The 15,742-nt window shown below is 47.9% G+C and overlaps 1 protein-coding gene across 1 annotated transcript; it reads right to left on the bottom strand.

The window, feature by feature from the left end:
* Nucleotides 1–203: 203 nt before the first annotated feature.
* Nucleotides 204–10,320, bottom strand: CCNE1 (cyclin E1). Its single transcript, XM_080829142.1, has 12 exons — nt 10,149–10,320; nt 9,621–9,672; nt 9,422–9,509; nt 9,131–9,199; nt 5,195–5,340; nt 4,941–5,076; nt 2,643–2,789; nt 1,990–2,085; nt 1,632–1,766; nt 1,417–1,528; nt 1,180–1,337; nt 204–885 (listed from the first exon to the last, which is right to left on the bottom strand). The coding sequence occupies exons 2-12, from the start codon at nt 9,641–9,643 to the stop codon at nt 763–765; spliced, it is 1,233 nt and encodes a 410-aa protein (XP_080685268.1). The 5' UTR covers nt 9,644–9,672; nt 10,149–10,320; the 3' UTR covers nt 204–762.
* Nucleotides 10,321–15,742: the final 5,422 nt, after the last annotated feature.

Below are 15,742 nucleotides of genomic sequence, written 5' to 3'. Positions count from 1 at the left end.
GGGACAATGTGGGAGAAATGCCAAATCGAGGCCTTGTTCCCCCCTCAGGAGGCATTCGTGGCTATCCCTAACGCTCACTTCAGAAGTCTTCTTTTAAATATATTTGCTTGAAAGGTGGGAGCTTTAAGAGGTATGAAGTGAAGGAGAACTTGATACGGCCACACTCAAAGAGGACTTCTAACTCAAATGATCACACAGAGCTCATAAAACCAGCTGTCTCAAAGACAGTGTTATCTTTATTAAAAAACGGATAGACGTAGCAGCACTTACAAAATAACAGTTCATAAAAGGCATTGTACATTGTCAACTGATAAGTGTGAAAAGGGCAGGCCCCCAGCACAGCTGGTTGTGGGCTCCACATCACAACGCTCACAACCACCTGTTCCCCTCAACGCGACACAGCCCAGCACACCCGAGGGGAGCCCACGGCAACGTGGCACTCCGCGACTTCAAGCCTTTGTTCCATGCGTGAACAGTCAATCAAGTCAAGTATCACCCTCCTTAGCAGCATCTGGAGCACTCATTGGTGTTCTGGAGGTGGCTGGTGTACTTGACCCACTTATTTCAAAAACTCTAAGCATTCAATAAAAAACACTTGTCCCTGTCCAATGCCATCCACAGAAACACTTCGGTTGCAGAAGAGACATGCTCTTCCATTTAAATATCTGTAAAAGCTAACGCACGCCTCCGCTCCGGTGCGCAGCCGAGAACCTGGGGCGGGCGCTTCCGCACGACTATCTTGGGTGGAGGAGGCTGGTGTGTTCACGCGGTCCCCTGCTCACTGCTCTGCTTCTTACTGCTCTGTGGGGGGGTGAGGACCCCGGTGGGGAGGGGAGAAATCCTATTTTGTTCAGACAATATGGCTTTCTTTGCTTGGGCTTTGTCCTGGTAAGAATAAAAGCAAGAAATGGTAAAAATGGAAGAATGCATCCTTCAGGCTTCGTGTCCTGTGTGCTCCTCTCTGCGGAGGGGAGGGCAAGAGAACAGCAAAGAACAATCTGAAGTCGCTGGTCTGCGGTGCCATCTAGACATCACATCTATTAAACACAGTTTTTCTTTCTCAAAGGAACTAGAGGAATTGGAGGCTTTCAAGGATAGCTGGAGGCTGCCCAAAGAGGAGTGGAGAAGCTGCTCAGGTGGTTTCAGGAGTTTATCTGGGGAACAAGGAACACGACTCACCAGCAAATCCAAGCTGTTTATATGGGTCTGGATGTTGTGCGCATCTTCAGCAGGAACTCCCCTGAAGTGCTTAAGTTTGGAACTTCCCGTCTCCCTTATAACCATGGCAAATGGAACCATCCACTTGACACACTTCTCTATATCACACCACTGATACCCTGCAACAAAAGTAAATTTTAGGCTCCGTCGGTTCGTAAGTTCAATACTTCCTGTGAGTGAACTGGAAAGCCAACATACCTGAAACCTTCTGCATCAATTCCGATGAGGAGAAATGATACAAGGCAGAAGCAGCAAGTACGCCATAGGGAAATTCTAAGCAGCCAACATCCAGGACACAAAGATCTAAAAGCTGCGGAGCAAAAAAGAACACTGAAGCAGGCAGCCAGCCTCTATCCTGAGTTCCTCCGTCTCCCAGTGGGGTAGGAACCCTCAGAGGTAACAGAGCCACTCACCTCTGCAATTTGTATGAAGATGTGCTGGGGATACTGAGGCAGGAGCACTTCATATAAGTCATTTAGATACGCAACCTGCATATACACATTCAGCCAGGACACAATGGTCAGGGGACTTAAGTGCCACTTAAGGGCCTAGGGGAAACAGAGAGAAAGGTCAGACCAATGGTTGAGGGAGGCGGAAAAAAAGACATTTCTGCTCCCTTTGGGCCTCTAAAGGAGTTCAAAATGCAGCCACACTCCATGCCACAATGTGTCCAGCTAGAGAACACCTAGTCAGAGGCACTTACACTGAATGTAGAAAAGATATTATGTATGCATTTAAAGAAAAGGACTGAAAAATCAACTTGTAACCTACCTTCATAATGATTAATTCCATGCTAAGAATTTCCTCTCCTGAACAAGCCCCATCTGTAACGTAAGCAAACTGGTGCAGCTTTGGAGGATAGATTTCCTAGAAGGAAATAAAAGGGAGAAATGACTAGCAAATTTCTCTAATAGTTTCAGCTTACAATGTACATCCACATTCACTGTTTTTAGTATACGAGCATAGAAAGAGAGAGGGAACATCACGGACTAAATACAGGAGCTACTCCACTGGTCAAAATGCATTCCTTGTGAAAGAAACCAAACACCCATCATTACCAATAAATAAAGACATAAATTCAGCTTTTACTCAGTGGGGATATTCTTGAAATTTTCACCTTTTTCATACCTTTAGCAGTATGTTAGAAAGTTGGGCCTATCCACCCTTCTCATCACATCAGAATTCTAATCCTCTTGGGTCAAAGTTCAATTTTTTGGCTTCAAGTAACTACATTCTCCTAAGCATTTTATATACTCACTACTTCCCTCACTTCTTGGTTAATTTCTAGCCCTTTCTGCATGTATCTTTACTTTAGATGACCTCAAATCAGAAAAATGTAGACAAACAGTTGGCCTCTTCCAGTAATCTCGGGGGATCTCAAGAAACAGCATGTGTTCCATAACAAATATTTGAAAATAATTTACCTCAAGTTTGGCAGCAATAAATAAAGATGAAATCCCAATAAGCTGTAGAAGTGTTTTTACAATATTTTGTTGTGTTGCCATATACCGATCAAAGAAATCCTGGGCCAAATAAAATGTCTCTCTGTGAAGTTTATAGACTTCGCACACCTGAAAAAAATATTTATTATGTTTTTGAACAGTTACTTGAGGAAAAAAGAAAGAAAAAAAACTTGTCATGAGTTTTGGTGAAGGACAATATAACCAAGTCAAGAGAGAGAACTTTGTTTTTCTGAAAAGACTGTTACCTGGCTTGTCCCTAAGTACAAGGACAGTACAAAGCTGGAACTCAGAAAGATTTAAGTGTTCTTAAGTGTAATAGTAAGAGCAAATGTGCATAGGCTGGTAAAGCAGCATTTTAATGGAAAAACTGTGAATGATAATCTCTAACTATAATATTAGGACATGCCTGCCCTGCCCGCCTCACAGGATTGCTGAGAGATTGGGTAAAATGGTGTGCATGGGCGAGCTGAAGAGGAAAGGACCATGGAAATAGCAGACCTCCACTCATCACCACAATCTATAATGTTTGATTATGCATACAGACCTGCCATTCCTACTCAGGCCTTCCCATGTGAGTGCAATTTATAGGGTTAAAAAGTAGAAAAGGCACGGAAGAAACAACAGAACATTGAGAGAAAATTCCATCAATCACTGAAGAGTATTTCTAAAGTCCAGGTTGAAGCATATTTGAAGTCAGTTTTTATAAAGTAATACAATTATGATCTGATCAGAAGTGAAACTAGAGCTTTTATCCTCTCAGGAACAAACTCTCCAACCTATGTCACCCAGCTCACAATTGGGCACACGGCCTGAGCACTGCCTTTCCCATATGCACGCAGACTTTCTGGCTGGGCTCAGGGCTGAGAAACAACATCACTGCAGACAAGCCTGCAGTCTTGTTCCACTGAAGACAAAAAGGTTACCATTCTTTTCTATCCTTTCAATGGTATTATATGACTTTTTTGATTTACTTTCAGAGAGAAACCTTCCCTAAAGTATTTAGCATCACCTGCATTATACAAAATAGAAGTTCTCCATCACAACATCTTATGAGGTGAAGCCTGACAGTAAAGTATACTACATCTAATGTTTCGAGGCATGTCTTCTAGAAGATTCTAGAATCTTCTAGACATTCTAGAATGTCTCCAAGGGCCCAGAAGGGCTATGCGCCATTAGTGGGACTGCAGTGGGCAATGGCAAGGCCAAGAATTCAGTACAGAAAATGTTAACGTTTTCAGAGACCAATAAAGAAAAGCAAATCAAGGATGGTAAAAACAACTATCTTTTCTTGCCTACGATTTCTAATCCCTACAAACTCTGAAAGGAAAATACTGGTAGAAAATATGACAGAAAAGAAAACCAAGATTCTAAGTTCAGTGACTTGCCTGACCAAGAAGGATATGTGTTGAGGTGGCAGCAAGGGATCGGATTCTAGGCTGAGCATAAGAGGGGGCCGCATACCCCTTGAATACAGGCTTTCCAAAGAGTACACAGCAGAGTTTGTTTTTAGGGAATAGACACTTAGCTTCCCCATGTCCTTCTTCATAAATATGGTATCTTCAACATCACAAAGAAAACCCACTTCTCATCACCTAAGGCTTCCAGGTGTCCAGGAGGCACCCCTTCATTGAGGTACCAGAGTCACCCACACTGCCTCTCAGAGAGAGGTGCAGGCTCACACAATATTGCTTTTTATGTTTAACAATTACTCATCACAATTTGTAATACTCATTCTTTTGATCAATTGTTGCAGAGAAGTCTGACAGTGAGACCAATAAAAGATTTGAACAATATATTTTGTTAAGATGATATTCTGTGGGGAAGGAGAAATGAATTCCAAGGAGTTAAAAAGGAACAATGCAAGCTTTCTAGCTGTTAAAGATAAGCCCGCTCATATATTTTTAAAATTTATGATAGTGGCTATCGAATAGCTGTTATCTGCATTCCACTGGATAGATTTAAAAGCAATTTAATTAACAAAGACCAAATATCAATATTTACAGTTAAGTGGAAAATAGAACTTTTGTAATTATTTGAACTTTGAAGAAAAAAACTAGAGGCCAACTTAAAAAAATCTTCGTGGTAAAGAGACTTCAGAAATTCTTCTAAGGAAGCATGCAAGCAAAATGGGAATATGTATACCACAGCTTCAGAGACACAGAATGTGTCAATGGGATCAAACACAGGAAGACATCATAATAGCACAGAAGATTCTAGAAGTGGTCAATGTTTCCAGTCAGCAGGAAGACTCAAGCTCACCTCCATTAACCAATCCAGAAGAATTGCTCGCATCTTAGGCTGCAAGAGAGGGTGCCGCTGCATAAAGTGCTTATCCCTTAAGTATGTCTTCTCCTTGTTTAGCATAATTTTCCATACCTCGTCTCTATTTGCCCAGCTACAAAATACAAAAGAAGTGAAAGACGAAAGGTAGGTGTCAGTATGCGTCCACACTAACTTGGTGAGATTGTGCACAAGGATTAAAAGGTCTGGAAGACACATGGTAGGCGACTCACTTCAGTATAGGCAGTGGTGAGGCTCTGGAGGGCATGAAACTCTGCGGCCCACAAGCGGAACTTGGGGATGCTGGCTCACCCTCTTCCTTGTCAGGTGTGGGAATGAAGGAGCAGGGGTTTTCACACGCAGAATTATCGTCCCAAGGCTGTAAAAGAAAAAAGACATTTCTAAATGTTTGATATGAACCAGCTATTTTTACACCCACTGATTTGTGGAACAGCCAGTAAAACAGAAAATGTCTTCATACTGAAAGCAATCCCCAGGCCTTAATACATGTTCTGGACTAAATTCAGATGATGATGGAACATGAAGTAAAAGCCACAGTAATGACTCCAAGCTTTCATTTCACTTGTCATTGGCTTAGGAGTCTATGCAGTAAACATCTAAGACAGCTACAAGGTCAGTAGCATTTTGTCCTCCACGTTGTCACCCTCAAACACATACCGAAGCCGTAAGATGGACCCAGGAGGGGTTAAGACAAAATGCAAACAGCTCTTATATTACAAAAAATGACACCACCACCACCAATACAAATCCATCCGCAGCTCAGTTAGATACTAGGCATAACTTCGAAGGTATGCTGTGGGATTACTTGGTCACAATTGAAGATTTATTTTTTTAACAAGTACAGCGAATCTACTAAAATTTCTTAAAAGTGAAAGGATTTCCAGTAAAAGTATTTACATAAGCACTCCACATTCACAGGCCGAAAAGATCAAAATGTAAACTGATTACCACCTATATTTAAAGTCTCCCCATCTTAAAAACCCATCAAATGTGACATCTTTTGGTTCTAAGACTAGCCTAATATATTACATAATTGGGACCTTTTGTTTTCCTTAAAACAAAACAAAAGGAATATCTGCCTAGTTAAAACCAAATCCAGGAATGGTCACAGGATATACCAAGAAGTCTGTGAGGATAGAAGCCAGATACCCCTGAAGATCTTTGAATCCTTTCCCAAAGTCTTGCACAGAATGACTCAAATAACTGATAAGTGAATAAAGCTTCGTTAAAAACTCAAATATGCTTTTCCTTTAAAAATTCCAGATAGTTAATTTTATTCAATTTTCAATATTTGGAAAATATTAAGGTCATATTGCCTTTTAGAAAAGTTTCTTTTTAAAGCTACTGTTTATCATCCTACTTGGAAAAGAAGGCTATGATGGATTTTTTTGAATTATAAGAGTGATTCTGGTGACAATGTGGCAGATAAATCCCACCAGCATGGAAACCCTGTGGAAGTCAGAGACTCTTGGCACTTTTTTAAAAAAGCAGACAGTTCATTAAAGTTGACCAAAGAAGAAAAGGAACAATGGGGCAACTAGAAATGAGCAGGGGGACGTGGGCTCCAGGTGCTGCCTGGAGAATAGGGTAGAGCAGGGCTCTCATGACACACCGGCCACTTTCAGAGGCAGCCAGAGCACTTTCAGTTTGCTGAGAAGAGCAAAGCAGGATAAAGTTCTTCTCCACCCGGGGTGCGAAGAATTGGGCATGCAAATTAACCATGACAACTCCTGCCAACAGCAGTTCCAGAAGGGTAACCTCCCCTTCCAGCTCTAGTATCATGTGCTGGTAACATTTCCTTGACGCAGAAAGGGTCACATAACTGCTTCAAGTTGTTCTTCATTCAGGAATGAATTCTAGCTGTGAAGGCAGAAGCTGGGTGCCACCCTCCGCAGCCAGATGGCTGAAAGAGCTGAGAGCAGTTTTGAGGAGAAAATGGCACCAGTTTCCAACTCGGAGTTCACAGACAAACTGGATGACCCACAAGCAGACATGTGGTTCAGAAAGTTTTAGGACCCAGGGGGTGAAGCACAATTTGAAGTCTCTGTCCTTTCTCTTGAGCAGATACTGGGTTTTAAAGGAGCCCAAATCCATCTGACTTTAAGAAGGAAAAGGATAAGAGTAAGATACCAATTTTGACTATTTCTAACCACCCCAACTCTTTATATCATTTTTAATTAACAATAGGATGACCTATGCAAAATCAGGGGCTGAGACGTAACAACAAAAAAGGCCAGGATTCACTTCAGTAAAAAAGGTGGGTTTCATGCAAAAAGTTAAACAACAGGACAAATTACGTTGAATGTATTTTAGATAAAAGGTTAGTCTTGTTGGTAAGAAAGGCCTAAAGAAAGAATCCAAGATTCTCTGTGGTCCTGATGAAGCAGTTATAAGGAGTTAGGATAAAGCCCACAAGTAGCTCAAGGCTGTTGTACTGGGTTGAATTATAACTCCTGAGAAATTTCTGTGTAATTAATAGGCAAGAAGGTTGTGTTACCCCAAAATTCTAGGTTCATGAATCTACACAGAGAAATAAGAAGACAACAACTACCCTCGTAAGTAGATGGGACAATTTTCAAGCTATCTGCTTTACGAAATGTGCAGAAACCTGTTGTTGTTAATCTTGGAACAACCATGAAAATTCCTTCTAATTAGTGGGAAATGATATGGCTATTCATATACCAGAGCGATCAACGAACTGTCCACAGTTTAGGGATAGGACCACAGCCCCATTTTAGGCACCCGAGCACTGCACTGATCCTCCTGGAGAACAGAAACTACTCTGAAACTCTAAGAAGTCAATATGGATGCCTTTGTTTCATTTTCACTTGGAAATTTCAATTCAGAAACATTTGGCAAAATAAATAATCTTGAGTTTCACAAAGCAGAGATCCATTTTTATCATGTCCCACACAAATCACCCTGCTTAAAGTTTGTTCTTTATTTTTTAAAGAAGAGGAAAAGGAAAGAAAGAATTGTCTTATATCCTTCCCTTAAGTGAAATATTTCTCCATCTAACGAGAAGGAAATCATCAACCCCTTGTTCAATATTCAGTGGACCTCCCCAGAAATGCTACTTACTAAGATCTACATGCAATGACAACTGTTACTGCAAACCCACTGCCTTAAAGCCCTTCACTCTTCCAGAACCAACAGCTATGGCTGTTGCTCACTGCCCAACAAAGTGATGTGCTGCCCATCGCTAACCTAGTTGGGACCATTGCCCTCAGCTCAAATACTCCTCCTGCTTAGCTTTTCTCTGTGATAGGGTCAGAAGGCCTGACCCACTAGTTTGGAGATAGGCTGCTTCCCCTACTAGAGCCATAACTACAGTCTCCAGCCATTTCTGGAAGTAGAGAGATAATACAAGCTTTCTCTGCTAGAACTTCTGATATTGTAATGATATCATGAGCATGCAGGAAATTTGGCGGTAACTCCATTCTAGAGCGACAAGAGAAATGGACTAGTCGGTTAAAAAACTGGGTTGAGACACATGTATCATCCCACAGAATATTCCACTAATACTCTGGCTGAGGCCAGGTCGAGCCCCAGCCAGCAGTAGTCACTGTAGGTTAACTGCTGGATGGGCTCAGAAACCCCAGAGTGGGATTCTAAAGGGGGTGACGGAAATAAAGGGGGTGGGAGGTCCTTAAGCACCATGACATGATGGAAAAATAGAAGAGTAGATAGGGAGAATTCGTGGTTGCTTATGAACACACACAAACCCTCATCAGCACAGTTACCCAGAGATCTCTGTGTCAGGAGCCCTCCCCCCTAGTTCACCAGCCTAGAAACCAGGCTCTAGGATGGACTCCGCCCCTGGATTGCACAGGACTCTGGGTTACTTTCTTCCTCTGAGTCTGGGTTTCCTCAAGGGCAAAAGAGGAGGACTGAGTTATTTGATGTCCATTCTGGTGTTTTCAGACATCAAAGGTGTCTCAAAGGTGCTGGTGAGGAACCCAAGACCTTTCTGGAATCCCATGGCTGGCGGAGGTCAGTGCCACTAATGGGTACAGAGCTCAGCCATATGTACTGTGGCCATAGGTACAGAAAAAGCCTTCAGCAGGAGGCAAGGGGGATTAAGATTCAATCTAACCCACAGAGAGCAGGAGGCCCTCCACCTAGGCCCAATCAGCAAGTGTACCTACCTGACCGCCACACTGACTTCTCACGGTCCTGTCAATTTTTGCAATTTCTTCATCTGGATCCTGCAAAAACTAAAATAAAGCAAACCCACCCCCAGGGAAACACACCAAACAGTTCAAAGACAAAAACAGAGAGAGAGAAGAAAGAAAAAGTTGGTTAGGTTGTGGGCACCACTTCTGCCAAATGCACTCCCATTAACCCCCTATCAATAAACATGTGGCAGAGCCCAGTCTGGCTCTCAGGTAAGATTTTGGGGGGGGGTCCTCCTCCCCACCTGTCTCCTTTGTACTCACAACAGCCACATTTGCCTTCCTTTTCCTGGAACGAACAGAGACATCAGTGCCACTTTCCTCCTTCATGGTGTCCCGTTCCTTTGCATCCCTGCAAAGCCAGGGTGGCACAGAGGTCAGAGTGAGTTCTCCCCAAATCTGGGGTCACCCCTCCCCCACCACTGAACACCCTTCCTGTCCCCACAGCGACAGGGCCACTCACCTCTCCCTCCTCTCCCTCGGCATGGCTTGGGGCGTGGGACCAGGTCTCAGGCCTTGAGGATACAAAACGGGCAGTGGGGTGAAGACGACCGGCGGGGGGGGGGCCAGGGCCCGCCAGCCCACCCCGGACACCCCTCCCCCTCCCGCGCGGGCGGTGGCGGCGGCGGGAGCCTCCCGGGCCGGTCAGGAAAATGGCCGATGGGCCCGGGTGGCCTGTCACCCGCGGCGCCGCCAACAGTCTGCGATGCCGGGTCCGAACCCGGGGTTGGGGGGGCCCAGCCGGCCCCCGAAATCCCCGCCGGCCCACCGCCTCCCTTGCGGCCCGGGCTGCCTCAGTCACCCCCTCAACACCTCCTCCTAGTCCGTCTCTGAGCCACCCTACCGGGGCACCCCGCGCTGACGCCTCAGGGACCCGGTGACCCGGTCTCGCCCCACCCCCACTCCCACCCCCACCCCGGCCTGGCCCTACCCGGGCGCTGTGGGAGTCCTCGCTGCCGCGCCGTCCCGCACCTCGCGACAGGGCCCTTACCCGAAGCCGTCTCCGCGGCAGGCAGGCGGCACGAGCCGAGGCCGGAGGCAGGAGGCCGAGGCGAGCGGGAAGCCGGGAGGCGGGAGGCAGCGGCGGGCAGAGCGCGCGGCGGTGGCGGGATCCGCGCCTGCCCCCTACACCGCGCTGGCGGCCGAGCCGGCTGCTCCTGCGCCCGGCTAAGAGCGGGACATTTAAAAATCCCTGCGCGCGGAACCGGCCCCCGGCCCGCCCTCGCACCCTCCCGCCACCCTCCGCCCCGCCCCGACCGGCTCCGAGCCCTTCAGCGGCAGCCCTTGGGCCGGGGCCCGCCCAGCTACAGCTTTCAGGACCGCCCCCGCCGCCGCGCAAGCCAGCCCAAGCGCTCGGGACCGCCGGGGGGGTGGAGCCTGCGCGGGGCGGGGCCTGCGCGGGGCGGGGCCTGCGCGGGGCGGGGCTAAGTGACAGGGCCTGCGCGCTGGAGGGGCGGGGCCGGGGCCGTGGCGGGGCCTGCGCGGCGCGAGCTGCGGCGCCGCGCGGAGCCGGACGCGGGAGGCCGGCTGGCGCGCGCGGTGGAGGGCGGGGCCGCGCCGGGCGGGCAGAACGCGGGGGAGGTCTGGCGCGAGCGCCGCGGAGGGGCGGGGCGAGGGGCTCTGTGGGCGGAGTCGAGCGGCGCCAGAGCGCTAGAAGGCCGCGTGGCCGGCGCTGGTGGAATGTAAACACCGCAGACTGCTAGAGTTCGGGCTTGGGCGGGGGTCTGGCAGGGTCGCGCAGGAGCAAGCGGTAGGACCCGCCGTCCGTCGGTCTGTCGCGCGCGCGCCCTGTCCCTTCTTGCGCGTCCACCCCGCCCCTGAGACGCAGGGTTCCGGGCTGTGAGTTGGGGCGGGGATGTGCCCAAGGTCACAGTGCCTCCTCGCAGGCCTGCAACCGGTGCCACTGGCAGCCCCAGCAGGTCTGAGACGCCGGTGGTTGCTCATGGCATGGTGGTTGCTCCAGGACGTGCGTCTGCCCATCCTTCCAAGGGTGTATTCATTCATTCAGTGAACAGCCCAGCACCTTCCCTCTCTGCCCCTCCCCCACAGACTCTTCCGGGGGCGTTAGAAGAAGCTGATTTGGACCTTGGGATTCCAGGCAGCCCCGTCTAGCTGAAAGCCTTCAGAGTAATTCTTGTGGGGCTCAGGGTCAAATTCGCACTCTCTGTCCTGGCGTCTGGGGCTCCACTGGAACTGGCCTTCGTATCATCTCAGACCTCCCTTCAACCCCCTCCACTCTCTGCTTCTCACCACCATCTGCCCTTTCTCACCTCAGGTCCTTGCAGCTTGTGCCCTGCGAGGACCTCCATCTGCTCTTCCTTCCCTAGAACTTCAAGGTCTTCAGTGACCACTTAATCTGCAGCACCCCACTGCCTGGGACTTTGTCTCTACCTCATTTTCCTGCTGTGTTTCCTCCACAGAACTTGCCACCAGAAGACTCTTTCTTTTCATTTCCTTGTTCAGTGTCCCTTCCCTACCTTGTCTGTCTTGGTCACTGCTGTATCCCCCCAGCTCTTGGCATAGTGCCTGGGGGAAGGGAGACACTTGTTCTTATTTGTGGGTGAATTCTAGAAAAACATACACCGACCAAGCCCTTGTGGACCTTACAGGCTTATGAGACAGATATAGAGCAATTGTCACTTGAAAGTGCCTTCTCTACTAAACTTGCACAAGAAGCATGTAGTAGAGGGCTCCCAAACCTCCCAAGACCTTTCCTGATGCACAGTCTCAGACTTGTTCCCTGCCCATTCAACTTCTTGAAGTGAGAGCCTGGGTCTTACAGACCAGTATGCCTTGTATCCTCCCCAGAGGTCTTTACTAGCAGAGGTGACCTTCCAGGGGCTCTGAGGTTAAGGCTGCTGAGATGACTCACTCAGGTTGTCAGGGAGGCATGGATCCCAGGCTCCTGAACTCCCAGCCCTGTGTCCTTTGGTAATAACAATAAGAGGTACCATAAACAGCATTTCCAAATGGCAGCTTTGGGCTAAGTCCTTCAGAGTGTTAGTTTAACTTCATGATAATCCTATCATGTTGATACTATGATGGTCTTATTTCAAAGATGGCAACTATCTACTTTGATAGGTTGATTGGGAGGATTAAGTGAGGTAATGCAGACTTAGTACAGTGCTTGGCACAAATTAAGCACTCAATCAATGAGGTGTATATGACAATGATAGGCGATATATATGTCAATATATAGATATCAAATATATCATTGTTATCGATGATAGACAAGACAAAGTTTTCCTTAGTGGTGGTAGCAACTTAAACTTCGACCAGCAAAGAGGTGTTCCAGGTGTTCCAGGTGTTCTGTATCCTAGCTGACACGTTCATCAACAGTCAGGGGACACAGAAATTTGGTATGTTCATTCAATAGAATACTGCACAGCAATACAAAGGCCAGACCGTTGAAACATGCGGCAAGATGAATCATGGGGAGCACAAGAAGTCAGACAGAAAAGAATTACTGTGTGGTTCCATTTATTTGAAGTTTCAGAAAATGCAGAACTATAGTGACTGGTCAGAAGACTTCTGGAGTGGGGTCAAAAACTGGGAGGGCACCAAGGGAACTTCTAGGCACTACCAATGTTTTATATCTTGATCTGAGTACATGGTTGTGTACATAAAAATTCCCACTTATGATGTATGCACTTTACTGAATGTATATTTTAAAAAAATAAGAATTATTTTTCCAAAAAAATCATTTAAAACAAAGTCAGACTTTAATAAACTCTGCCCACTTAGAATTTTCCAGTTTGGAAGGGAGGCAGCTAAATGGGCAGTTGTGAAACAGAGTGGTAGGGCTGGGATGGGAAACTTCTAGGGTCTAGAACTTCACATGGAGTGGTGGCAGGAGAGGGCATCCAACCTACACTTGGATGCCAGGAAGGCTGCACAGAGGAAGCATCAGCTAGGCCAGAAGGATGAATGGGTTTGGCAGAGATGATAGAAAGGACACGTCTGTAGAAACAGCCTGCCACAAAGCTTGGAGTCTCTGGAAGGTACTGATGGCCACTTGTCTGGGGGTAGCTCCCCTTTGGCTGTTTGGTTTCATTTCATTTTATGCCAGCCTGCCTCAGGGTCAGAGTGTCCAAGCATTGGCTCAGCCTTGAGGAAGACCATAGATTGAACTAGAAAACCAGCTGCTGGGTAGGGAGAGTATCACCTTGCCTCCTCAATGAGACTTTGGGAAAGTTCCTTGACTTGTTTGTACCTCAATTTCCCCATCTGTAAAATGGGGGTGATTCTACTTATCCTAACCTCCAGGTTTGGTGTGAGGCACAAATGTATTAATACCCATAATGCATTTGCAGTAGTATCCAGTACATAGTAAGTGTTCAGCATGTGTTCACAGTCATTATGATTCATAAAGAAATTTGGCGGCATTTGTGTAGCTTCGTATATGGTAAGAACAGCAGCCAGGATAGAAGGATTAAGAAGAAGTAAGTCCTTCTGGGAAGTCCTTCTGAGATAAGATTCCTTAACCTGAGGCCCTCAGATAGCCTTCAGTGGCCCCTGGAGACTGCCTGCTGACAGTGTTGGCTCATTATTTGCACTTGGGCCCCTGGTGCAGAACGTTCAGCAGTTCCTTAAAGGCTCCTGTAGGAAGTTAAGGAGTGCTGGAGTGTGTTGATCAGGGAAGGTGTGGGTTGTGACCAGAAGCGGAGCTGGCCCAGGCCTTACTATCAGGCAGAGCTGGGCACCTGTGGCTGCTTGGCTGAGCCAGAGGAGGTGGGGAGGGGCATCTTGGAACACACATCTTGGCTACACACAGGAACCCCAGAAAAAGGGGGGTCAAACTGGCTGCACCAGTGTGAGCTGTGAGGTAGGGGCCAGGCAGGAGGAGCAGGACCCAGTGCCAGGGAACCTGAGTGTGGGAAGGCCCTGGGGGCTTGGCTCCTGTCCTCTCTCAGGCGTGGAAATCTGTCTGCACAGGCTTGCCAGGTCAGCCCAAGTCCAGGGCCCCAGTGCATGCTCCCCAAGCATAGGGGTCATGGTTCAGAACAAGCTCACGCTGTTAGGGACTCCAGGGGGGAGAGTGGCAAACCAGTGAGTGGTCCCATAACCCTCTTTTACTCTGGGGATCAAGTGCAGTCACACTTCTTCAGACAGAGGCTGTAATCAGTTTAAAAGTCCCAATGAAAAGGAAAATTGACCTTTAAACTTAGTACACGATAAAGCCATGGTGGCAGCTGACATTTATGTATTCTGTGCTAAGCTCAGGGTTCCCAAGGACAGACACTAATTAGAAGACACTTCGGGGACCGGGAGTGTCTGATCAGGTTGGGAGTGTGGGGGCCAGTTAAGCAACAACAAGCCCCCACCCCCCTTCAGCATGGCCTAAGACACAAGCGTTCTTTGTTCTCTGTCTGACCACCATATTCCCAGATTTCACTCAAACCTCCCCATCTCCGCCTCTCCCTTGTCGGGTATTTTCCTCCAAGCACTGTGCTCCACACTTTGATGGGGAGGGAGGCTTGGCCAATCAGAGAACCACAGTCCTGACCGTGTGATTGGTTCAGGGGTGGGCACATGACCAAAGCTGGACCAATAAAAATCTCCTGGAGTTGCTAAACTGACCGGAAGTGGGTCTGGAACCAGGAAGTCCTCTTGCCACTCAGGGTGACCTTCCTTAGAGGGGGGCTTCTTGGGAGTAGAGGGGATCAGAGCCAGAGGTAAGGGGAGGAAGCCTTCTGATTCATTGAGCTCCTGGGTCCGGTCCAGCTCAAGATCAAGCCACTAGGAACATTCCAGATGCTGGAGCCAACAATTTTCATGTACTTACTTAGCCCGTTGAGGTTGGGTCCCCTGTCGTTGGCAACCAGGAGAGTCTTGGGTGTCATGTGTGCATGAAAGGGTGACAGACTGTCCCACTATGTCCATTTGTGGCCACCAGGGAGCCTCCCAGTCCTCGCCTGGACCCACCAGACTTCTCTATAATATCGTAAGTCCATACCGGCATGGCTGGTGGGCTCATGGCCCTGGGAGTGCCAGGCCTGGCTCTCTGTCTCAATTCCCTAGGAATCCTGACTTCCCAGGCAACATCCCTCAACCACTAGCTTACATCAACCACATAAGAATCCACTTCTTAATCAGCCTGGCAGCCTCGGGATCCCTGGGGCCTGCCCCCCACCAAGCGCCAGTGGGCCGGAGGTGCACTGCCTTGACCCTGGCCTCCAGGAGCTCCCAAGAACACCTCACACCCTCTGGGGGTAAGGAGTCATTAAGTGAGCAGGACTCAGTCCAAATGTGAGTGAATAGAAGTCACAAACTGATGGACTCGCCTGTAGGATATTAGCAAAGAAGTTGAATTCCTGTACACAGGAAGGCTCCTGACTCGCTGAGCAGTAGGATGGCTTGGCAAACTGGGCTTACATCTGCTCAGGGTGACAACAGGCAGCTGACCTGGGGAATGGGGGTGAAGGGGGAGGGAAGGGGGACAGCTTCGCCCTATGTCTTTACTCCTTTATGTATCAACTTGGCCACATTAGTTTTCTGACCTCGGGACCCCCACCCCCCAGGAATTTAGAGTTGAATAGTGGGGTCTTGGATGAGGGAGGGTGTCAGGTGAGGGAGGGTCAGCAT

This window comes from Martes martes, assembly GCF_963455335.1.
Source record: "Martes martes genome assembly, chromosome: 17".
Lineage (NCBI taxonomy): Eukaryota > Metazoa > Chordata > Mammalia > Carnivora > Mustelidae > Martes > Martes martes.
This window is presented reverse-complemented; position numbering and strand designations above follow the sequence as displayed.